The 25,742-nt window shown below is 46.9% G+C and overlaps 1 protein-coding gene across 3 annotated transcripts in view; it reads left to right on the top strand.

Annotated features, from left to right (window-relative positions):
• CENPU (centromere protein U) overlaps positions 1-24,708 on the top strand; it is a 427,790-nt gene extending 403,082 nt beyond the window's left edge. For all 3 annotated transcript variants that reach the window (XM_069199521.1, XM_069199511.1, XM_069199530.1), the window contains 2 exons: positions 2,090-2,246; positions 24,428-24,708. In XM_069199521.1, the coding sequence (XP_069055622.1) occupies positions 2,090-2,246; positions 24,428-24,559 (289 nt within the window). In that variant the 3' untranslated portion in view covers positions 24,560-24,708. The remainder of the gene's footprint in view (positions 1-2,089; positions 2,247-24,427) is intronic.
• Positions 24,709-25,742: the final 1,034 nt, after the last annotated feature.

Below are 25,742 nucleotides of genomic sequence, written 5' to 3'. Positions count from 1 at the left end.
GTAATGGAGCAGTCTGTGTCCATCCACAGGATATAGGTATTTGCCTCCTTAATATTAGTGGCCACTTCTAGACGAAATAGGACTCAAAGAACCAAGTCACTTATAATAGGTCTGCCTTCTATTGAACTGGTACGTTATCAGACTCTGGAACTTTACCAGCCTTGTTGGACGTGTGGGCTAATTACTGCTTCAGAAAAAGCAAAAGTCCATCTGTATTAGCATCCTTAATAATTGGTTCAGTAATAACGTCTAAACAAAGGTAACTCAAGGAGGAAAATGTATCTTTTTAGGCTTCCTCTTGAATAACTGCAGCAAGTGCCTTACTTTTACAAGCAACCAGTTTCCTAAAAGAAATTGATTTTTTTCATTGAATAACTTATTGTGCTTGTTAAAGCTCTAGGTTTTATCTGTATTCGCTTTTTCTCTGTCTTTAGACTAGTCTATTTTGGTGAACTCCTTATAGGAACTGGTTACTTTGTTTCTCAGGCCAAAAGACTCGACAGGAAAACTGCTGGGGTTATTTAAAATGACCCAGTAGAGCTGGCACAGATGGTTTACCTGGGTTGCTAGTCTCGCCATTTGGAGCTTTGGGTGGGAGAGGGTTTTGGGACAGTGGGGGAGCTCTACTAGGCTGGTGTGCTGAGACCATTTGCTCTGATCGTGTAGGGTCAGTGACCAGTAGCACAGTCCCTTAAATATGAAAAGATCATTATGGAGGTACAGATGGTATGGGATAAGAAAGTTTTAGAAATGCCCAAACAAGTAGTGCTACATCTTTTATTGATGCTGGGGGATGGGAAACGAGTGAGTCACACAGCGATCCACTCACTTCTTGCCACAATAAAGGGCATCCTGGAAGAACTGTGGAAACAAATGGTTTGCAGATTTTGATGGCAAACTGAGTACGGGTGACTGGAAGTTAATGCTGAGTTATACCGCTAAAGTATCTGGGAATGCAAGAATTTAGTTGCTGCCTTAGCCTCAAATAGGGTTTGCAAAATATATCCTGCTGCCTCTTCTTCCTGCCATAGGTGTGAGGTCACTTATATTGGGTTCTACATATGGTGTGATCCTGTCATAGCAAAGGGGATTCTAGGAGAAGGGTAATGGTGCTCCTGTTGATGTAATGAAAAGGACTGGAATATTAAAATCTGCACAAGTACTTTGCCTCTTAAGTTAAGCCTGACTGTAGGCGCCACGACATTGTCCATATTTGCATGATTCTCATTTGTCAACCTACTGAGGCATGGTTCAGTTGAACAAAAAAAAATGCTTGTATCAAATGCTGCCAGTACAAAGACTAGAAAAATATTCCAACATTTAGAGCCCCAGCTTTACCCAATCTCTGGACTTGCAATTTGTAAGCTTAACCAAGTGCAGGGATGATCTAACATATTAGAGCCATATACCACATTCAGTCATGCAGTCCCAAACAGACCAGGAGCCATGATTACTTTCATTGATAGTTCCAGGATCTTGGAACTTCTTCAATAGCGAGAGGAAAGTTAAATCTGTTGAACATGGTGAAGCCTCATGTGAATGACATCCAAATGCACGAGCCCTCAAGAACAGACTCTTGATGTTTTTAACTGCGGCATTGTAATGGATGCTAAATCCCTGTTTGCAGACTGGTTCCAATGCCTCTGTAGGACGCAGTCACAAATGCTGTTTTATTTGTCACTTACCTTCCTATGTCTGAATAGTGGTGTTCTTTATCTAATCCAGAACTCACAGCAGATGATGATGTTGAAGGTACCCAAAGCATGATAACTAATGCTGCAGGTAAGTAGCTTATGCACTTGTTCTGTAGCCATGAAGTTTGTATTCATCTGCAAGTGCCAATGGAGCCTTTCACTTACATTTAATGTTTGGCATGGTCAGCATCTCGGAAAACATATTTACATTTTCGCAAGAATATTTTTTTTCTCTGAAATTGAACATAAGTAATCATTTTGAAGACCTTCGGTGAATTTAAAAAAACAGCCAGTATGCTGATTAAATAAATTTGTATGAATAGAATAAAATAAGTACAGTAATGTTGCTGATCAGCAAGTTGAGTGACTCATGATCCTAATAAACCTTTTTGCAGGACTGAACGTAAATTAAAGCAACTGCAAAAAGAATGTGCACAACTCGAAGAAAACAAATCCTCACTCAGGAGTGCAACTCAGTTCTTAAATGATTTAAGAGAACTACAAAAAGAATATATGAAATGCAGAAAGAAAGACCCAAAAGAAAAAGAAGAGGTGAGTAAGCATATCCGTTTTAAACTTGAGTGTTCTCAAACCATCAGTGTCTTTGTTAGAGTTGCCTGGTCTTCTGCTTGATAATTGCTCTATCTAGATCTATACAATATGAGTCTTAAATCACAAAATCCTCTCAGCTTCCCTTCGGCAATCGTTCTCGGTTCTCTACTGCCAGTATATGGTTCAACTTTCAGTTGTTTCAAATTGGCCTCATGATAAATATTATTTGGTACTGTTACTCTTGTGATGGTTTTCTTCGAGGACCTTTAATTTGCATGACCCTCAGGCTTGTTTTAAAAGGCAAAAATGAAAAACACCAGTACAATTTATTTCCACCTGGCATGAGGTCTCTGCCAATCTTGCCTCAGTCTAAGTGTCGGTGAATTCAGTAAAATAATCTCTGAACCACGGCAAGATAATTTTGTTTATGTGTCATTGCTTGACACCAGGATTTAGAAAGTTTCCTTTCCCACCTCTCCCCTGTACAAAATGCTACCTCACCTACAGGAAACAGGACAACCACTGTAAGGCTTTGTCCAGCATAGTTCAGTAAAGTGAGAGGTGCTAGACTGAGATCAGAAGGCTGCGATTTCGAATCTTGGCAAGGTAAACCCAGCCTCCCACCTCTGCAAGGTTGTTAATGGAAGTATCTGTAAGATTGTGTGACAGTAACACCTCTCATTTACTGCACTTTGAAACAGCAGACATGCGGCATGCAGCACATCTGTGGCTGAATAGCCGCCACCAGCATGCTGCACGCCTACAGTCTGTGGTCCGCAGAGGGCAGGTCTTGAAAGATAAAGATTTTTAAATAGTATAGCATTTGTATTGTATAGTAACATCAGTACAGCTGAAAAGGCGGTTGATTTATACTATCAGCACCAGAGTCATGTATTTTTGTCAACTAACGGGGGTTTCACTTGGACAGATGTTCGGATTTCTAATGGAAATGTGGCTGTCGACGCTGGGTGAAGACATCTGCCTAAAGGGATACTTGTTGAACTGAATCTGCAATATTTTTTTCATATGCATTTTTTTTTACCCAATGTAACAACAATACTGTGCAAATATAAAAGTATGTTGATATATTGCAGTGTTGGGTTGGCACGCTACTAATCAGATCATTACTATGCCGGAGCCCCCCATTGCAGCCGCATGGGACGAGCTCATCGCGGGGCTGCGGAGAGCAACGGTGGCTCTGTTTAACGTAGTTTTTGTTTCCTTTCGCCCTCCTTACCCCTCTGCCGAGCTACCCTGTGGGTGGATCGCAATGGAAGCTCCATTTTCACAACTGTGGATAGACACGCTCATCTCGGACACATCGCTATCTTCATTCAGTGACTAGATGCCTGTAGAATGATGGAGTGGCAATCTCCCCCCAGGACTAAAATAATAGAGGGCACGCTTAGATTCCATCCGCATTCCCTTTTGCGAAAATGACTGAGGCTCAATGTTGTTTTTTATATTCATGTTTCAAAGCTATTATACTATCTTGTTGCACAGGGCTATGTCGGCCTTGAACATCTCTGTTATAGAATGTTGTGAGTATACTCCTGTACTGTGATGCTTGTCAGGTTTGTTGTACGACATTACGAGTCCTCCGGCTCCTTGCTCTGAGGAGTACCAAAGACTCGATTTGAATAAGAGGAGTACCAAAGACTCGATTTGAATAAGACCTTCCTATTTTTGTTTCTTATTTCTGTCCTTGGGGTCGAGATCTCCACCCCATGGTCAGGAAGAGACATCATTTTATCCCCTTTCCTTGTTTGTGACGTTTTGGTCAAAGTGGAATTACTTACACCCTATGTGATACACCTTCAAAAGACAAACAAACTCTGCTTTGCCTGAAAACTGTATCTTGGAATGAAGAGTCTTACTGCAGGACAGCATTTCACTCTTCAATAAAGATGAAGCGCCTACATTTGCTACACACTTTGCCAAAACTGTCAAAATCATCCTTCATTGAAGACACAATCAGACATGATGAAAAACTCTTTGAAACGCAGACTTCTGGTTTGTTACTGATATTACTTCCGAAAGTGCCTCTAATTTCTTACCCTCATATGTACTTTTAGAAACTGACAGCATCACCATCTGCCACCTCATCAATGGCTACACCTAACAAAAAAACCTGTGAAACCGGAAGTGAAGCCATTTTAACTCTCTCCTGTCAGCACTGACATGGTCTTCCAAGAAGCCTGCATCGTCAACACCTATTACTTCAGCTGCCACTAAATCATCATCAACTACTTCACTGTCAACATTATTAACAACTGTATCCCCTACAAGCATTCTAGTCAATCACAATCACTGAGACCCTTTCTGATTTAGGTTTCCCTTCACTGGTCTCTATGCCTTCCCCTCAGATCCCAGTGTCTCTGCTAAAGAAAACTCTATCGCCATATGTAGAGACACTGGAAGATTTTATTGCTGTAAGAGGGATGCAAGTGATATAAAATTGTATAGTGATGAAGAATCACATGGAGTGCTTGGCCCTCAAGAGGTGAATATTCATTTTATTCATGTAGATGACAAGACAGATGAGAAGGGGGTGTACGGCCAAACATATTGGGATTACACTTTCTATAGAAAGCTGCTTATCTGCTCCCCAAAACATGAATAGGTTCCACACTCTCACATACTCTGGCCCAGTAGTACACAGACAAATTATCGGATGATGTAGACTGGTGCCTTTTGATCCACCGTTTTTGGCCCCTCTTTGGAGAGTCTGGTGTTTCAAGCCTCTTCTGCCAAAACGGAACCATAGGGCTTTTCTATTGCTCCTTTAAGCGAAAACCTAAGAGGTTTGACATTTTTGGGACAAAACGTTTTTACCTTACCTTGTTCTTTACACTGCTAATGCCACATACCTTCTTGGCTTTTGTGCCCATGTTGTATGAGAGCTGGAATAAGTTACTGTCATCTGTCTTTCCAGCCACATGAATAAACAATTTTCGAATCTATTTACTTTTGGCTCCAAACAAATCTTGAAGTGCGCCTGAGAGTCTGCTGGCAGGGTGACTCAGTCCACGGCCACAGCTGTTACCCTTTGTAGCCATGTCTTGATTCCCTCCACTGGCTGCTGCTCTAGTCCCCTCAAGCTTGTACTGACTCTGCTGCCTCAAAATCTCTTCGACTTCCCCCATTTTATCCGTTTTACCCTCCAGCTTCCGTTGGTGGGAGGGTCCACCATCTTTCCACCAGCTTGGAGACAATCACAGCAAATCAAAGTTTGATCCAGACTATCCACAGTGGTTATCCCCGTCCCTTCTTGTGTGACCCTGCAGACTTTCCTTTCCTCTTTCCATCAGGACGTGCTCACTTTTATATGCCTCGATCTTTAAGTTGGAGCTGCTGCCCTACTGAACAAAGGGGCCATAGAGGTGATGCCTGGGGGTGGGGGGGGTAGGGCATAGGATTTTACTCCCTTCACTTCTTGGTCTCGTTCCCATGGTGAATGGAGGCCCATCCTGAAACTTTGCCTCTTGAATCTGATCATTCAATCTGACAGCTTGAAAATGCTGCACAAGAGTCTGGTTCTGTTACCCCTCAATGCAGGATATTGGTGGACGTCCCTGGACCTCCTGGACAAATACATGCACCTTCCAATCTTCTCCGCTCACAGGCACTACCTACCCTCACACTGTTAGTTTGCAGTGTAGGAAAGTCACTATTTTTGGCATGGTAACCCCCACTTTTTTGCCTGTTATCAATGTGCTTAGATTGTTCTCACAGAGATCCTGCTAACCATGGCCCCAGTGATTGTGCTCTCTTCTCTAAATTTGGTTCCTTAGGTACCCTTTACACCTCACAATTGGCATACTGGTGTAGTCCCGTAAGTCCTTAGTATATGATACTTAGGTACCCAGGGCATTGGTCCTCCGTGGGCTGCAGCATTTATGTTGTTACCCATAGGAGCCCATGCAAACTGTGTCTGCAGACCTGCAATTGCAGCCTGCATGAAAAGGTGCATGCACCCTTTTGCTACTGGTCACTACACAAGGTCACTGTAAGTCACCCCTATAGTAGCCCCTCCTAGCCCACAGGGCAGGGTGTAGGTTCCTGTATGTGAGGGCACCCCTGCATTAGCAGAGATGCCCCAGTTCCAATGCACTGTACCTCGTAAGGGCGGGGAAGCCATTGTACCCATGTACTGGCCACAGGTCACTCATTACCTGTAGTCCAGCTACATAACTCCGAACCTAGACATGTTTGGTATCAAACATGTCTGAGTCATACCCCAATTGTAACACTAGTATTGGTGGCATAATTCCATGCACCCTGTGAGCTCCTTAGAGGACCCCCTAGCATTACTCCTACCAGTCTTCAATGGTTTGCGGGCTGCCCACTCTGCTGCAGCCTCTCAGACAGGTTTCTGCCCTCCTGCTGTTTGACCAGCTCAAGCAGGGGAAGGAAGAACAAAGGATCTCCTGTGGGAGAGGGGCTGCAGCACCCTCTATCTTGGAAATAGGTGTTACAAGGCTGGGGAGGGGTAACCTCCTCACTCCGCCACCTTGCTTTAAAGGGTGCATTTGGTGCCCTCCTTGCATAATCCAGTCTGCACCAGTCCAGGGACCCCCGGTCCATGCTCTGGCGTGAAACTACACAAAGGAAAGGGGAGTGACCACTCCCCTGTCCATTGCCACCCCAGGGCTGGTGCCCAGAGCTCCTCCAGGTGGCCACTTGATTCTGCCATTTGGAAACAAGATGTGCAGAGGCCCCTGGGAGCATCTAATTGGACAGGACAGGTGACTGCCTTCAGTGTCCCCCCTCTGATAGGTGGTCACCCTGCAGAGTGACCAAGCCCCCTGTTAGGGCTATTTAGGGACCTCCTTGCAGGTGGGTCCCCAGACTCTGCATGCAAGACTCCACCAGGACTCCTCTGCATCAACCTCTTCTGCTCCTGGCCACTGGAACTGCTGCTGGACTTCACAAGAACCAAACAAGCCTGCAACTCCTGAGACAAACTCGCGTTGCAACATTATTTCTCTGGCTCTTTTGAGCAATTGCATCATTTCCACGGCTGTGCATCCTCTGGGGTCAACAAGAATTCAACTGCACCAAAGAGGAAAGAAGGAATCTCCCTTGGAGTGAAGGAGTCACTCCCCTGCATCTGCAGGCACCTAAGGCAACAATGTCCGGCTGCTGGGATCTGCTCTCCACACAAACTGCAAACTGTGTGGATCCTCCAACACAGGTGGTGGTTCTGAGTGGTCCTCTCTGACGTCTGTCTAACTTGGGAGATGGTGACTCCTTTCCTCTCCTTGCAGGACAGAATCCCTGTGCACCCTGACTCTTGCAGCAGCCAAGGCTTGTTGACTCCTGCTCCAAGGTATCTTCAGGCTCCCTGTAGCCCCGGCCTCCAGCACTTCATCCTTGCAAGAACAGTCTCTCCTCTGCTGCTCCGGCGACGTGGGACTCCTCTACAGGTGTGCTCACTGCAACTTACTGTGCCTGCTGCCAGTGTGTTGCTTGTGGGGGTTACGATTGCTTCTACTGGCTCTCCCGACAGCTAAGGGACAGCCCGGACTCCCCTCCGAGGGTCGAATACCCTGGACCTTGCTGGTCCTTTTCTTCTCTACAAATCCTCTTCTGCCACGATTTGCTTTGCCTGACCACTGTCTCGACTGCGACCCGGCGTGGGACAACTTCTGCATGACTTCAGGGACTCTTCTTCAGATCCTGGGCTCTACAGTTGGTCTTCATCATCCACCGTCGACCCGGATCTTAATCCACAGAATGGCTTCTGCCCCACCTGGACACTACTGCGTGGACTGGACTCTGCTCCCTTCTTTTTGCATGTCCTCTTCTAATGGAATACTGGAATCCACCACTGGGTTCCACTGGACTGGTCCTGTTCTTGCAAAGTTCATTTTCCAAGTCCCCTTGTTAGTCTTTGGACGACCAGGTAACTTAACTTTGCTCTTCTTGTCGCTGGGGGTCATCTAGTTACTCACCTCTTGGGGTCCGAGTTCTCATGGCTCTCTTCTAACTATTCCCCAACCTTGGGTGTGGAACCTAATTTTGCATTCCAATACTTTAGTATATGGGTTGGACCCCCTATAGGGCCCTAGCTATTTTCTGCTATTTCATGTCACTGCTTGTTATTTTTCTATGCTAATTCTTAATACTTACTGTGTATATAGTGTGTACTTACCTCCAGTTGGGAGCTGCCTATAAGTAATCTAGTTCAGTGTTACTGTAATAAAGTACCTTTATTTTGCAACACTGTGTGGTTCCTTTCATGTGAGATAAGCTACTGTGTGACTACTGTGGTATTGTAGGTGCTTTACACTCCTCCTAGATAATTCCTAACTACTCACCACAGCTACCACGAGAGAGCCCTGACTTTCTAGACACTGTCTCACTAACTAATAGGGGTTGCCTGGATCTGATATTTGGTGTAAACACCATAGGTATCCACCACACATTAGGCCAGCTTCTTACATGCAGCTATATCATTTGGTCTTATGGCTGCATCTCAAGTGCTCACCAGGGTGCAGGTGCTGCCTTCACTAAGGAGGTCGAAATTCCACACATTTCTTTACTTGGATGACTGGCTGATGAACGTGTGGTCCCCTGTTTAGGAAAGTGTTCCTTTTAGCATGGTTACCCCCTCCACCCTTCCCGCCCCCACCCCCATACACACACACACACTTTTTCTTTTGCTCAATATTGATGCTAACTTGACTGAGTGTGTGCTGGGGTCCTGCTAACCAGGCCCCAGCACCAGTGTTCTTTCCTTAAAAGCTACCATGTTTCCACAGTTGACACACCTGTGGCACCCAGCTAAGTACCTTGCAAATGGTACCAAGGGCTCTGTGACCAGGGAGGGCCTGTAAGGGCTGCAGCATGTATTGTGCCACCCTAAGGGACCCCTCACCAAGCACATGCACACTGCTATTGCAGATTGTGTGTGCTGGTGGGGAGAAAAAGGCAAAATCCTCATTGGCTACGCCTTGAGACCCTCACGGGTGGTAGTGCGCTCTACAAATACACTGATTGATTGATTGTCCTGTGACCCCCTATAACACCCCTCAATCTAGTACTTTGGGGTCCCTTGAACCTTACTCACCAGATTCCTGGCGACCTCAAGAAGAAAGAAGGACTGCCTAACCAACCCAGCAGTGAAGTGACAGCATTGAAGACTCCAGATGACAACTGACTTGGCCCCAGCCCTACCGGCCTGTCTGCAGCTTCAAAGACCAAGAAGGGGACACATCTTGCTCCAAGAAGGGGACACATCTTGCAGGACCAGTGACCTCTGCAAGCCCCAGAGGACCGCCTGCCCAGCTGAGGACCAAGAACTCCAGAGGACAGCGGCCCTATCCAGAAGAAACCCTCCAAAAGGACTCTAGAACCACCCCTGAGCCGCAAGCCCTTCCCACTCTGCACCCACTGGACCAGAGAAGGTCCCCAAGTGATTCTGACCTAAAGTCCAACCTGGGTTGACCCCTCCTGACCAACACGACAACGCCTGCAGCCTGAATCCAGAGGACCCCCCTGACCCTGACTAGATCCGACGAAGATACCCGATGCCCACGGTTCAGCAATGTCCAGCGGGCTCCACCCTATCCTGTCCAGCCTTTGGTTTCCCGGAACTGTCCCCCCGTGACCCAGCCTGCAGCATCTTTTGTGACCCCTGGTGTCCCCAATTGAAAAACATTGGGTGCCCAGCTCTGTGTTTGCATCCTGCGCCCGGCCCGCCTGAGCCACTGAGTTTGGGCGTTTGGTGTGTACCTCTGTCCGTACACCCCACCCCGTGTCCTGGAACCATGGGTACTTACCTGCAATCTGCTTTCTACCAAGCACTCCCAGTCCTCCTAGAATTCCATTGTAAACCCAATGGCAACTTTAACCCCTGCATCCAGCTGGTCCCATTTTGCTTGTGGTGCACTTTTGGAGTCACCCTGAACTTTGAACAGTGGACATCCTAACCCCTGAAGACTGAAATCGTAAGATGTATACTTACCTGTTAACTGTGCGAACACTCTTCCCCCAACCCAGACTCAATTGACTCCTATGAAAAATTGCACTGTCAACTTTTGTAAACTGCTTTATGTGCAAAAACCAAACAAAGTAGATTTGATAAATATGCTTAATACCTATTGACAACTGTACTTACCTGCAACAAAGACCTTCTGGTTCTAGAAATAAAGTAACAAAATATATTTTTGCTATATAAAGCAATTGGCCTGGAGTTAGGCATTGAGTGTGTGCCCCATTTCTTGACTGCATGTGTACAATAAATGCTTTGCACTACCCTCTGATAAGCCTAACTGCTCAACCACACTACTAAAAAAGAGAGCATTAGTATTATCTACTGTAGCCTCTGTTAAGCCTGGAACCTGGAAAGGCCAACTGGCCTATTGGCATGGGCATTTCCAGGTCTGTGTTCCACTAAGTAGTCCATTCCCTGTAGGGAGATGGACCACATCAAAAGTTTAGGGTTCTCACCTTTCATTTGCATCAGCCAACTGAGAGGTCTGTGGTCAGTTTGGACAATAAAGTGAGTACCAAACAAGTATGGTCTCAGCTTTTTCAGTGACCAAACCACAACAAAGGCCTCCCTCCCAATGGCACTCCAACGCTGCTCCCTGGGGAGTAACCTCCTGCTAATGAAAGCAACAGGCTGACCATGGCCATCATCATTGGTTTTGGATAGGACTGCTTCTATCCCATGTTCAGAGGCATCTGTCTGCACAGTGAACTGCTTAGAATAATCTGGAGCTTTGAGAACTGGTGCGAGCACATTGCCTCCTTTAAGGTGTCAAAAGCCTTTTGACAGTCAAGAGTCCAGTTTTCTTTTCTGGGCATTTTCTTTAAGGCCAGTTCTGTGAGGGGAGTCACAATGGATCCATACCTCCTCACAAACCTCCCATAGTAACCAGTCAAGCCAAGGAATGCCCTGACCTGAGTCTTGTTTTATGGTGCTTCCCAGTCCAGAATTGTCTGGATCTTGGGCTGTAAGGGTTGCACTTGGCCTCCACCTACAAGGTGGCCCAAGTATACAACAGTGCCCTGCCTTATCTTGCACTTTGATGCCTTAATAGTGAGGCCTGCTGATTGCAAGGACTGCACAACCTTCCCCAGGTGGATCAGGTGATCCTGCCAGGAGATGCTAAAGACAGCAATATCATCTAGATATGCTGTACTAAAGGGAACCAAGCCAGCAAGGACTTGATTCACCAACCTTTGGAAGGTGGCAGGGTAATTCTTTAAACCAAAGGTCATAACAGTAAACTGATAATGTCCATCAGGTGTAGAGAATGCTGTCTCATCTTTTCCTGTTGGTACCATCTTAATTTGTAAGTACCCTGCAGTTGAGTCAAAGGTACTAAGGAATTTGGCTGCACCTAACTTGTCAATTAGTTCATTTCCTCCTGTTATAGCGTGAGCATCTGTCTTGGTGACAGAGTTGAGACCCCTATAGTCCACACAGAACCTCATTTCTCTCTTGCCAGCCCAGGAACTGTCAGAGGACCCAATAGCCCCTAAATCCAGCATGTGGACTTCCACTTTGATGCTCTCTTTTGACTTGGTCAGACTGTCTATAGATTTTATTTTTGTTTTGTCATGTAAACTGTCTTCTGTGTCCACAGGTGAGTCTGTCCATGGGTCAAAGAGAAGAGTTCAACTAACTGCTGTAGGGCTTGCCTGCAGTCAGCTTGCTGTTGGGCAGTGAGGGTGTCAGAGTAGACAACTCCATCAACTGACCCATCTTTAGGGTCATTTGAGAGGAGGTCAGGGAGAGGTTCACCCTCTGCTTCATGTTCCTCATCAGTAACCATCAGCATGGTTATACCAGCCTTGTCACAATAGAGTTTTAGGCAGTTTACATGGATCACCCTTTTGGGTAGGGTAAGGGCCACTCCATCTGTCCTGAAGTACCCTGGGCGCCACAGGCTCCAGAACCCATAGCTTCTGCCCTAATTTCAATTCTACCAGTGCAGCCTTTTGGTCATAGCACTGCTTCTGAAGCTGTCGGCTGGCCTCAAGGTTTTTAGATGCCTTTTTCATGTACTCAGCCATCCTTGAGCTGAGGCTAAGCACATAGTCCACCACTTCTTGTTTAGGCTCATGGGGGGGGGGTCTCTCCCAGCCTTCTTTTACAAGTGCAAGTGGTCTCCTTACAGGGTGGCTAAACAGAAGTTAAGTGGGAGAAAACCTAATCCCTTTAGAGGCATCTCTCTGTAAGTGAAAAGCAAGCTTGGCAAGAGGACATCCCATCTCCTTTTGAGTTTTTCAGAAATCCCCATGATCATGCCCTTCATTGTCTTGTTGAATCTCTCAACAAGTTCATTGGTATGTGGATGGTAAGGTGTGGTGAACTTATAGGTCACCCCACACTCTTCTCACATGTGTTTTAGGTAAGCCAACATGAAGTTTTGAACCTCTGTCAGAAACCACCTCTTTAGGAAACCCTCCTGTGGTACAAAATACCAATCAGCGTCTTGGCTACTGCAGGAGTTGTAGTAGACCTAAGAGGAACTGCTTCAGAGTATCTGGTAGCCTGATCCACTACTACCAGTATGTACTGATTCCCTGAGGCTGTGGGTGGCTCAAGTGAACCCACAATGTCCACACCATCTCTTTCAAAGGGAACCCCCACCACAGGAAGTAGAATGAGGGGGACCTTTGTGTGGTCACCTGCCTTACCACTGGCTTGGCAGGTGACATTGGAGTTTCCAAACTCCTTCACTTTTTGAGATATATTGGGTCAATAGAAATGGCTGACAAGCCTATTCCATGTTTTTGTTTGTCCCAGATGCCAAGCAAGGGGGATGCCATGGGCCACAGTTAGGATGAACTCCCTTAACTGCTGAGGCGCTACCACTCTCCTGGTTGCACCAGGTTTGGGGGTCTCCGGCCTCAGTGTATAGGAGTCCATCCTCCCAATAGACCCTGTGGTAGCCACTGACATCTCCCTTTTCCTGTGCAGGCCTTCAAGAGTGGGACAAGTCTTTTGTCCCTTGCAGAGCTGTTCCCTTGAGGGTCTGCCTGGCCCCAAGAGCTCTACCTTGCAAGGACCCAGCTCCATGGGCTCAGTTCCCTCACAGGATAAGACTTCTTCCTGAGAAGAGAGGTCTTGTTTCTTTTGCTGCTCAGAAGCTGGGTCCCAGTCTTCTTGCCCTTTCTCTTGAAAGGTTTGGCCATTATTCCAAGCTCCAACACTTCTTTTTCAGCCTGTGCTCTTGTTTTTACACACACCAGTTCAGGGATTTCCAGCATGGCTGCATGGGTTTTGAGTTCTACCTCAGCCCAAGCTGAGGACTCTAGATCATTCCCTAGCAAGCAGTCCTCTGGGATCGCAGAAGAGACCACTACCTGTTTCAGGCCAGTAGCCCCTCCCCATTCTAAGGTCACCATAGCCATGAGATGGACGTACCTTAGTCACAATATCAGCATTGGTAACTGGATATGTTTGTCCAGCCAAATACTGTCCTGGGAAAACCAGTTTATCTGTCACCATTGTGACACTGGCACCTGTATCCCTCATGGCTTCTATCTTTGTTCCATTACAGAAGAGGTGCTGTCTGTGTTTTTGCATGTTAGGGAGCCAGCAAGCTAGTGTGGTAACATCTACCCCACCCTCAGAGACTAAAATAGCTTCAATGTGGACCCTGATTTGCCCTAGGCACACTGTTGATCCCATAAATAAAGGTACACTGTTCCAAGACTTCACTGGCTTAATAGGAGACCTGAACTATCAGGAGCAAGAGCCCTCATGCATCACAATGGATGACAAGCATCATCATCGGGAAGTGCTCCTCACCAAGCCGGCACTGCAATGCTTGGTGGGCTCCCCGAAGGGGGCTCTTATGCCGTGTTGCTCACCTAGAGCAAGCGAGATAGTTTACGCTAGGAGTGGGAAAATGGAGAGAGCAAGTGACAGTTAAAATTGGTTATTCATCATACCAAAACATCAAAAACTTTAATCAGTATAGGATAGATGAAGACCAAGGTTAAAAAGAAAAGGTGAGGGTCAAATAAGAGTGCAATGCTCGAATGACTCTCCAAAACAAGCAAATATATGAACATAGAGAGGAGCTATAATTTACATAGTTCCTCTACATATCAAGGCCAACATGTTTCGCATCCTTACGGTCCCACCGGATCCATTGACGCTTCATCAGGACCAAATACAAATTATCTTCTCCAAAAAACAATATGACAAGCAAAAATGTATATATCTAAGACTCCTGAGCTCAAAGGTGAGACAGTCACTTACATAGTAATCACCTAGTCAGGTTGCCCATCCCTTATTGTAGGAATAGGCTCCTTGGGACACAAGTACTGTGGACTTAAATTAATCTTTTTCGATTAATGGTCCTGCGTTCTGGACCTACCCGCGATGATGCTTGTCATCCATTGTGATGCATGAGGGCTCTTGCTCCTGATAGTTCAGGTCTCCTATTAAGCCAGTGAAGTCTTGGAACAGTGTACCTTTATTTATTGTATTATAATTGGGAGATTGTACACTGGACCACGTAACCTCCCGGTCCCTCCTTTTTCTTTTTTACACTGTTGATCCCACCTGGAGACTGGCTATACCAGTACCAACTGGAGTAGTGCTAGGGGGATTCTTTATGGGACCGGCCAAGTCTCCAGTTTGGTGCCCATGCTGTTTACAATTGTGACACCAGGCCTTCTTGGGATCAAAGTTTTTACCCTTGTACCCATGCGAGGACTGTGAAGATGCTCAGGCCCACCCTCCTTTGCAGGTTTTTGGGGCCCTTGTGAAAACCCTTTGTTTTTTTCCTTAGGTGTCTCACCACCCTTCCCTTGGGGAGGCTTTGTAACCCTTTTATTTTGGTCACCCCCAGTGGAAGTCTTGGACACCATAGTTTTGACCCAATGGTCTGCCTTCTTTCCCAATTCTCTGGGAGAAATCGGACCTAGGTCTACCAGATATTGATGCATCTTGTAATTGAAGCAGTTACTTAAAAGATGTTCTTTCAAAAATAAATTATAAAGCCCATCATAGTCATGCACTCCACTGCCAGTTACCCAACCATCTAGTGGTTTCACTGAGTAGTAAGGTTTTGTGAGCCCCTCTGAACCGTATTCTATACTCCTCAGTGGTGAATCTAAAGCCCTCAATCAGGGCAGCCTTCATGTGGTCATAGGATTCAGCATCCGCATCAGTGAGTGTGAGGAGCCTATCCCAACATTTACCAGTAAATAGTTCCCAAAGGAGAGCTCCCCTATGAGATTTGTTTAGTTTTCTGGTTGCGAGGGCTCTCTCAAAAGCTGTGAATCACTGGGTGATGTCATCACCCTCTTCATATTTAGAGATAATCCCTTTGTGGATTTTTAGCACATCAGAATGCTCTCAGACCCTATTTAAGTTACTGCCACCGCTAACGAGTGCTAAGCCCATTTCTGCTCTCTCCTTCTCTATTGCTAGGAGCTGTTGCTCCAAAGTTAATCTTTTGGCCATTCGTGCTCAAAGGAGGTCCTCTTCATTGAGGCTTCTCACAATGTTCCCAGAGGAACTGGACGCCCCTGTGGAAGATCCAGATCCTGTGAGCACTATCCTTGGAGGTAGGGCTTTGGGGCCCTGATCTCCCTAGTTAGGTGAGGAGGGGGGAGTTCATCCTCCTCATCTCCAACATCTTCCCTATCTGAGGGGAGGTCTTCCTCCTCAGCAGGGTGGTCCCTTGTATACTCTGCCAAGAGCTCCTGGAGCTTGATCTTGGTAGGGTTGGAACCTGTTTTAATATTTTTCAGTCTGCAGAGGGACTTTAACTCTCCCATCCCTAGATGTAGGTAAGGGGTGAGGTTGAGCTCCTCAACCATTTCCTCTGAGCTGCTCATCATGTTACTATAGTTGGGAATTACTTTTAGGAACTAAACTACTTCTAGTTACTAACCCCTAACTTAAAATAACTTTTTAAATCTAAAACAAGAAATGCTAAAGAGGATTTAACCAAGGCCCTAGCAGGACATTTACAAATTTGTCAAATTCAAAAATCAGTTTCTAATGTCAATTTTGGAATTTAGTTGTGTGATCAGGTATTTGCTCAGTAGTCCAGCAAATGCAAAGTCGTACACCCCACCGTTGATCCACCAATGTAGAAAGCTGGCTCTGTATATACTATATCAAAATGAGATGTAGTGTGCACAGAGTCCAGGAGTTCCCTAGAGCTTTATCAGAGGCTAAAGTAGATCATACTAATGCTCTCTTTTGTGGTAGTGTGGTCGAGCAGTTAGGCTTATCAGAGGGTAGTGCAAAGCATTTGTTGTACACACAGGCAATAAAGGAAGCACATACTATGACTAACTCCAGGTCAATAGTTTTTATATAGCAAAAATATATTTTGTACTTTATTTCTAGAACCATAAGATTCAAGTTGCCGGTAAGTACATTTGCAAGTAAGTATCCACCATATGTAGCAATTCCACTTTGTTTCAATTTGGCCAGTTATTTGGTTTTCGAATAAATAGCAATAATCTGTTTTAAAAGTTGACACAGTGCAATTTTCAGGAACAGATCGAGGGGGTAAGAAAAGTTACCACACTTTCGAGGTAGGTACAAGACTTACAGTTCCAGTCTCCGGGTGTTAGGATGTCCACATGTTGGAGGTCAAGTTAACCCCAAACACCTACCGCCAGTAATACGGGGCTGGCCGAGTGCAGAAGTCAAAGTTGAGGTCAAAATAACATGGGCTCCTGTGGAGACTGGGGGCACTTGTAATCAGGCCTGCTTGCAGGTAAGTGCCCGCATCTTCGCAGGCTAGACGTGGGGGGGTTTAGAGGAGCACCGGGGGGCCACAGTTCAGCACCAAACACACACCCCTAGCGGCGCACGGGCCGCATGGTGCAAACACAGCGTTGGGCTCCCAATTCTTTCCTATTGCGGGACCCTGGGGGTCACAAAGATGCTGCAGGCATCATCGTGTTGGACAGGAGGGCTCAACCCAGGGTGAATCACCTGGGGACCAGCTCTAGTAAATTGGGCCACCTGGACATGGGCTGTGGGCGTCTGGTGCAGAGTGGGCAGGACTCGCGGATCCGGGCCGTTCTGGAGTCCTTTGCTGGTGATTTTCTGGACAGGGCCATTGTCCACAGGAGATCTTGGTCCTCTGGGCTGCAGGCAGTCCTTTTGAGGCTTTTAAGAGGTTGCTGGTCCTGCAGGATGCGTCGCCTTTTGGTTGCAGGGCTTCAGAAGCTGGAGACAGGCCTGTAGGGGTGGGGTCAAGTCAGTTGGTGTCTCAGTCTGCTCTGCTGGGGGTCAGCATAGGGGTCCTTCTTCTTCTTGAGGTCGCCAAGAATCTGATGAGCTAGTTTCAGGGGAGCCCTTAAATCCTGGATTATGAGGCGTTACAGGAGTCCGAGAGCAGTAGCCAATGGCTACTGTCCCTCAGGGTGACTACACCCTTACGGTGTCAAGACCTAACCCTATTGGTCCCTATCCCAAACCAAAATGGAGAACTTTGCAAGGAGGGGATCACTTCAGCTCTGGACAACCTAGGGGTGGTCCCAGCTGAAATGCTCACTCCTCCTTGTCTTCCCTAATTTTCCCACCAGACTTGCTGCCAAAAGTGGGGCTTTGTCCGGGGGGAGGGGCAGACATCTCCACTAGCTGGGGTGCCCAGGGGCACTGAAACAGAAGGCCTGAGCCTTTGAGGCTCACCGCCAGGTGGTACAGTTCCTGTGGGGGGGAGGTGCGAAGCACCTTCACCCAGTGCAGGATTTATTTTCTGGCCACAGAGGGCACAAAGGCTCTCACCCCATGTGGTCAGAAACCTGTCTGGAATTGGCAGGCTGGCACAGACCGGTCAGTCCTGCACTAGAAGTTTGGCTAAAATGCAGGGGGCATCTCTAAGATGTCCTCTGGGTGCATTTTTCAATAAATCCAACACAGGCATCAGTGTGTGTTTATTGTGGTGAGATGTATGATACCAAACTTCCCAGACTTCAGTGGAGCCATTATGGAGCTGTGTGGTTCGTAATGGCAAACATATGGCCACACTGCGCTTACAATGTCTAAGAATGGACTTAGACACTGTAGGGGCATATTGCTCATGCAGCTATGCCCTCACCTGTGGTATATTGCACCCTGCCTTAGGGCTGTAAGGCCTGATAGAGGGGTGACTTACCTATGACGCAGGCAGTGGTTTGTGGGCACGCGCTCTGAGACGCGTGCCATGTTGACTTTGTCTTTTTTTCCCCACCAGAACACACAAGCTGTAATGGCAGTGTGCATGTGCTTGGTGAGGGGTCCCCCATGGTGACGTAATACATGCTGCAGCCCTTGGGGACCTTCCCTGGCCACAGGGCCCTTGGTACCATTGAAACCTTTTACAAGGGACTTAAATGTGTGCCAGGGGTGTGCCCATTGTGGAAGCAATGGTACCTTTTTAGGGAAAGAACACTGGTGCTGGGACTCAGTTAGCAGGATCCTAGCACACTCTGTCAAGCCAGCATCAGTATCAGGCAAAAAGTATGTGGGGGATAACCATGCCGAAAAGGGCACTTTCCAACAGACTGGAATAGTTTAAGTTGGTAAAAAAACAGACCGAGATTCACTCCTCTCCAGTCTTGTTTTGTATTGCCTTAAAAACCTCACAATGCAGAATAAGAAAAAATCATGCGTTAAGGCCCCAAGCAAAATATCACTGTATGAAGGTGATGTCTGTCGAAGCAGGAACGCTACTAGTTTTCAATAAGCGCCATAGATTAATAAAGGTGTTGCACCGAGGGATCAAACCGTTTTGATCGGAGTGTACTAAGGAAGGGACCACTCTGGTCAGACAACTGGCTAGGAATTTCCCAGGAACTTTGTAGTCACGATTTAAATGGGACAGGGGGCGATAGGATGTCACATTTAAAGGATCCCGTCCAGATTTAGGAAGGACAACAATTACTGCTACCCTCATAGTAGTCAGTAAGGTCCCACTAGCCACTGCACTCATACACCTCCAGAAGGCAAGGGACCTGTTGGGTAAAGTAGTGCGCATAAAACTCAGCCGGAAACCCATCAGTGCCAGGTACCTTCCCACAGGCTGTCTGTGCAATCGGTTCTTGTACTTCTTTCAGTGTAACCGGGGTGTCTAGCTCCTGCCACAATACAAAGCTGACGTGAGGGTGTTTGTGTGCTAAATATGCAGAGAGCTTGTCTGGACCTACCACAGAGGATTCCCTAAACAAACCCCTGTAATAGTCTTCAAATACACCATTGATTTCCTCTTTGGTATTCACCACCTGCCTATCCGGAGTCAGAATGGAGCAGCCGGGTACCTGGGGGACTCTGAGCATAACAACCATGTCAATAAGAGGCCTGCTTTATCCCTGTGTTCATGTTGGTTCTGTGTGTAAACTTTATAACGTGCCCTCTAGTTGCCTATATTCCTTTTGAAAGGCCGACAGGGCTGCATGCTCACTGTGATCCGTCAGTCACTCTCTCTACAACTCCCCAATGCAGTCTTCCATGGCAGTCACCTCTCCTTCAACCCCTTCCCCACAGCATAAACTGTTTTCATGCTCAATCTCGGTAAAACAACTTTAAATGCATCCCATTCGACTAAGGCATGCAAGGCTGTTCCCTGGCTATCCTGGTGATCTATGGCTTCACTGATCTGAGAACTAAACTCTGAATCAGCCAAGGCAGTGATCGGTAAGCGCCAAGTAGGAATCTTCACGTGTGGACGTACCGCACCAAGCAAGATCAGTAAGGATACTCCACTCATGTGCACTGTATGACCAACACCAGTGGCACAAAGACCATGTGCAGTCTAGAATGTAGCTTGTGTACCATTGAATAATGGGAGCACTCCCTGTCAGCTGGATGCAGTAGTCGCCAGTGTTCCCCTGGGGGGAGGGGTGGATCGGTTCAATCCATCGCTTGGTCTGGAAACCCATTGTAGTCCCCGCACCACAGTGTGTGTGTCACTGGGTCCACCAGCAGGACAGGTGTTAGAACAGTGTAAAAAGCAGCCTGTCCTGCGATCATGCGTAAACTGCCCCCAGTGTTAAGGGTAACCCTTCTAGCGTTCCGCCCCACCACTGCATAATGACCCTCTGGATCTTTCTTAGGATGGGACACCGTAAAGGGCACACCAGGGGTCACCCACACCAGCACACCTCTCACATAACTAGAGTATGTCAAGCCATATACCCAGCCCCCGTCTACTCAATCTAGCTAGTTCCAGTGACGTAAGTTGCATCTCCTAAAGATATATGAAATGGGCCCTGCACTTCAGCAAGTAAGTGTAAATCTTTTGTCGCTTAACATAACAGCCCATACCTCTCACATTCCATGTAATGAACTTTTATTCCTGCACCTCTGTAGGAAAAGTAATTTACAACCAGGGGTTGGCCCCAGTTGTGGAAGCCACAGGAAAGACACCAACACCCAGAACCACACACATGCGCTCCCAAACCCCAACAATACTACAGACTCCCTTCTCCGGGCCACCGCTCAACACTGCAACAACAGGCCATAAACCCCTCAAAGTGTATTAAACAAACTTTGAAAGATTCCTGCGGATAGTAGAGGGTAATACATGGCAACCATAGTTGGTATAAAAAAAATCAATAATTTTGTGCTCTAGCGCCACAACCAATACAAGATGGCCTCACTGTACCTTAGGGTCATCACTGCTGGATCTGAAACAGTCACAGCAGCCTTCTTCCTTATGCAGAAGGAAAGGATTTGGTAACAACAGAGTTTTCAGAGGAGATCATTGGTCGTTGGGGTGACCTCAGGCCCCTCTCGCAATGTCTCCTGGTGTTCATCCAGCCCAGGTAGCCACTCATGGATTGTGTCTCTGAAACATGTAAAGCACCAGCACCATGGGACCCCACCCGTACCAGTGCAGCTACCACTTGCAATCTCTTTGCCACCTTATCCCAGGAAGGGCGGGAGCTGTACTTTGGGCCGATCTGTTGCGGTTCCTTGTAAGAGTCCAGCCCTCCTCAGGGTCCTGTTGATCCTATGGAGGATGTTCCCCTTTGGATTCCAACCAGTCCCAGGCTTCATGGACGGATTGGAAAAGAAGTGCCTTATCACCATCCAAGACTCGAAGTTTAGCTGGAAAAATCAGTGTGTATTTGATCCCCAGCTCTCGTAGTTTGAGCTTCATGGTGTAATAGGACAGCAAGTGTTTTTGTACATCAGCCGTGAAGTCTGCGAATATTGTAGCCCCCTGGTTTTCTACCTGCCCGGCCTTTGATGCGAGCAGTCTGTAGGATATCATCCCTGTAACAGTAATTGAAAAAGTGCACCACCACTGGTCGTGGGAGTGTTCAGGCGGTGGTGGCCGAGCCGGTATCTGGTGCGCCCCTTTCACGAAAAAGAAGGTGGAGGTTTTGCCCCAAGATGGATTGTGTTAGCCAGTGTTCCAGGTACAGGTCCATGCTGTGCCCCTCAATCTTCTCGGGCAGACCCACTACCCAAATGTTATTCTGGCGTGACCTTCCTTCTGCGTATTCAGAAGGTCCACCTCTCGTTGTAGGGCTGCTAGTTTGGTCTGTGTTTCTGATACAATGGACTGCATCTCTGTTATGGTCGCATCATACGTGGCCATTCTTGCTTTCTGTTTGTTATATTCCTCATGCATATGACCCATGTCGATAATCAGAGTGTCCAGTTTCAGTTCCAGAGTCACCTTCAAGCCTTGCACAGCCGCAAGAATTTCCACAAACTTAACATTAGTGTCCTACAACATATGGTCAGTGTTGAGTGAGCATCCCTGCCTCGGTCTGTTAGGTGTCTCCTGTTTTAGGGCACACCATCATGATGCTGAGGCTGCCGGTAGAGTTCCACTGGAGAGTGCTCAGAGTTTCCCTACCCTCTGTCTGCAGCAGTGCTACTCAAAACCAGGCCCCCCGTTTCTGTCCATGCAGAGATGTACAAAGGTTAAGTGGTCCCTCCTGTGTGCGCTTCATCAGTAACAGTGAGTCCCCGCCAGCTAGGTAACAGCTAGATGTCCTCTAGCCAGTAGGGGAGTAAAGAGTATGACTCATTGTTACATCCACAAATTCCTTGTAGTAGCTCAACAGTGCAGGACGCCACCTCGATCAAATGGGGGCATTGTCACTCATCCACTAAGGCCTCTAATGTGCTAATGGGGGGTGCTCTGCTTCATGTATTCTCCTGTATTCGGAATATCTGGTGGGAGGCCGCTGCAACAACTCTGGGCCAACACAGGGGTGGTGGGACTTCGGGGCCCTCAGGGGTCCGGGATCTGTCACATGAAGGGCTGGCAGGGAAGGCCCAGGCCGCTACAGCCGCAAGTTGAGGAAGGAGGGGGGCTGCTTCGCTCCATCAGTCGACGACCCCTCTCCGTGAATGTCAAGGCCCCGGGTATTGGGGAGGGCCTCAACAGGAGTAATCGGGGTCCCTGGTCCTGGCGCACACATCAATAATGCCACCCACTCACGTGGTGAGGTCGAGACGTTAGGGGGGGAAGCAAGCCGCAGGCACAGTGGCGATCTCAGTAACAAAAAGGAGGGCATGACTCGTTACTCCAGTCCGTGGCACCCTCCAAGTGGCTGGAATCCCAGAACTCCAGACTACATCTCTCCTCAGGGCAGTGTGCTGCACACACCCTCCAATCCGCAGGGCTTTTAGCAGCTCACCCGTTGTGGCCTTTGATTCTCACGCCGCCGGTCTGGCTCGCCTCCTCTGATCCCGCAGTGAGTGTGCGTCGGTGAACTCGGCCTCCGCAATGTAGTGTCAGGTGAGGCATTGTTCTGGGCAGTATTTATGGTAGGGTGGTGGGGTTTAGGCTCCCATTAATGCCAGGATAAATGCAGCACAGGACAGAGATCACGACTAGGCAACTCCTCCCACCACCATCTTGGACACATGCCCTTCTCAAATTATAGTTAGTGCTGCTAACTATAACTGGTGAAATAATGTGTTTTTTTTTGTTCAAAATGTTAATGTTATCACTGACATATTCTCCTAACTATAACGTTACTTAAACCTTTGGTGTTTTTCAATGAAATATAATTGTTTTCACTGAAGAAAATCAAAGGTTACAGGGACGTTATAGTTAGAAAATAGAATTTCAAATCACCTTACAAATTCACTGAAAAAACAAAGGTTATAGGGATGTTATAGTCAGGAAACAGAATTAAAAATAACCTTAGAAATTCAGAGGAAAAAAAAGGTTACAGGGACGTTATAGGTAGGTATTGAACTTACTTAGAAAACCTTAAAAATGTATCAGTTATAGTTACCATCCGTAACTATAATGTACGCCCCTGCAATGCACTGCTTATGACCTCACATATTAGATCACTCATGACATGCTCAGTGACCTCACTGATGACATCTCAATCTACAGTTGGATCCACGGAGCATCTCCTTCCATAGGTATCTATATTTTTTAATCTCTAATTACTCCAAAACTACTGAACGAATTTACAGCAAATCACAAAAAGCACGCTTTCCTGACCAAGAGCTAGCTTTCTGCCAAATTTGATGTAATTTCGTCTAGCGGTTCAGGCTGTTGGCCAAATAAACTCCTGCACTTCAACTCTCTGGAGTGATGGAGATTTGTCTTTTGACGCACAGAGTGCTGTTATTTTCGGCCCGAATGTCGTGGATGTTTGGTTTTGAAATTATTGGGGGTCGCAACCCCGTCTCCGTCTGCCGCGCGGTGGCCATGACGCTGCGGCTTTGTTGTTCTTCTCTGGATATATATATATATATATATATATATCCTTAAGCTGATTGTGGGGTTGAAGTTTCCATATTAATTAAATTTTGCCACCCATCTTTATGTTCTCAAATGTTTGTCAATACATGTTTTAAAAAACATACCTGCACATACGACGAACCAGCACACATAATAGTACACACACACTCAGACATATATTTTATATTATTGAAAGGCTTATTTGTTTGTAGAAGGAATCATGGCTGTGGTGGATGCCAGATTAAAGGAGAAGAATGAGAAAAGGTTTGCTTCTGATTTGTTAATTTGTTAGATGGCACTGAATGGTGTTTGCTATGTCACCATTTGTAACGTGTGTGATGGCAGATTGGACACATTTTTTAGGATAGACCTCCAAAGTATATGGAATCCATCAACAGTGGGTGTAGGTTTCGTAATTCACAAGACCTAGTAAATCAGAACGAAAATATCTAAAACATAAGTTATTTTTAGACAGATTGGGACTACATGACTGTTATTGTCTATAATATTTTTTTCTTCCCACAGTATGGAGTATCAAGCCTACCAGCTCTTCTGCTGGAATCTCGAAGTATACTATGTGCTGAAAAACATTTGCAGGGTATCAGCTCCAAACTACAGATGTTTCTTGACAAGGAAAGACAGCAAGAAACGCAGTGACAATGATCGTATAAAATGCATTGTACAGACTGTTTTAAGCAAAACCTATACCTTTACCTTAACAACAAAAAATCCTTTGTCCTCCGTTATTTCTTTGTTTAGGGTCCATCGAGTGATAATCTTTGCAATAAAATATTTTTCAAAGTATACGTCCACTTCCTTTTCACAAATGTTTCCCACTGTATTTTTTACTTATCCATAGGAAGAAAATTTAAGATATGTTGCAAAATAGCAATTAAACCTTGAACATGAAATACAAAATCCAGTGTTTGAAGTGCACACATAAATCAATCAATCAATCAATCAGAGAACTTATTAAGCGCACTATGTACCCGTCAGGGTTTCGAGGCGCTGAGGTGGGGGGGAGGGGGGGGGAGGGACCTGCTAGCGTTCGAAGAGCCAAGTCTTGAGGAGTCTCCTGAAGGTGAGGAGGTCCTGGGTCTGGCGTAGCGAGGTGGGGAGAGAGTTCCAGGTCTTGGCGGCGAGGAAGGAGAAGGATCTGCCGCCAGAGGTCTTGCGCTGGATTCAGGGGAAGAATGGCGAGGGCGAGGTTGGCAGAGCGGAGTTGACGTGTGGGGACGTAAAAGTTGAGTCTGGTGTTGAGGTAAGTGGGTCCGGTGTCGTGTAGAGCCTTGTGAGCGTGGATGAGGAGTTTGAAGGTGATCCTTTTTTCCACGGGGAGCCAGTGGAGGTCTTTCAGGTGGGGGGAGATGTGGCATCGGCGGGGTATGTTGAGGATCAGGCGGGCGGATGCGTTCTGGATGCGCTGGAGTCGTTTGATGTCTTTTGTTGGGATGCCTGTGTAGAGTGCGTTGCCGTAGTCAAGTCTGCTACTGACGAGGGCTTGAGTTACCGTCTTTCTGGTTCCTATTGGGATCCACTTGAAGATTCTGCGGAGCATTCGGAGGGTGTTGAAACAGGAAGAGGAGACGGCGTTGACCTGTTTGGACACGGTGAGAGCGGAGTCGAGGATGAATCCGAGGTTTCTTGCGTGGTTGGCTGGGGTGGGTGGGGGTCCGAGTGCAGGAGTCGTTCCAGGCCGAGGGGGAGCGTCCGAGGATGAGGACTTCCGTCTTGTCGGAGTTGAGCTTCAGGCGGCTGTTGTTCATCCACTCGGCGATGGATTTTAGTTCCTCGTGGAGGTTGGTTTTGGCGGTGAGAGGGTCTTTGGTCAGGGAGAGGA

The sequence above is a fragment of the Pleurodeles waltl genome, chromosome 1_2 (genome assembly GCF_031143425.1).
Source record: "Pleurodeles waltl isolate 20211129_DDA chromosome 1_2, aPleWal1.hap1.20221129, whole genome shotgun sequence".
Lineage (NCBI taxonomy): Eukaryota > Metazoa > Chordata > Amphibia > Caudata > Salamandridae > Pleurodeles > Pleurodeles waltl.
This window is presented reverse-complemented; position numbering and strand designations above follow the sequence as displayed.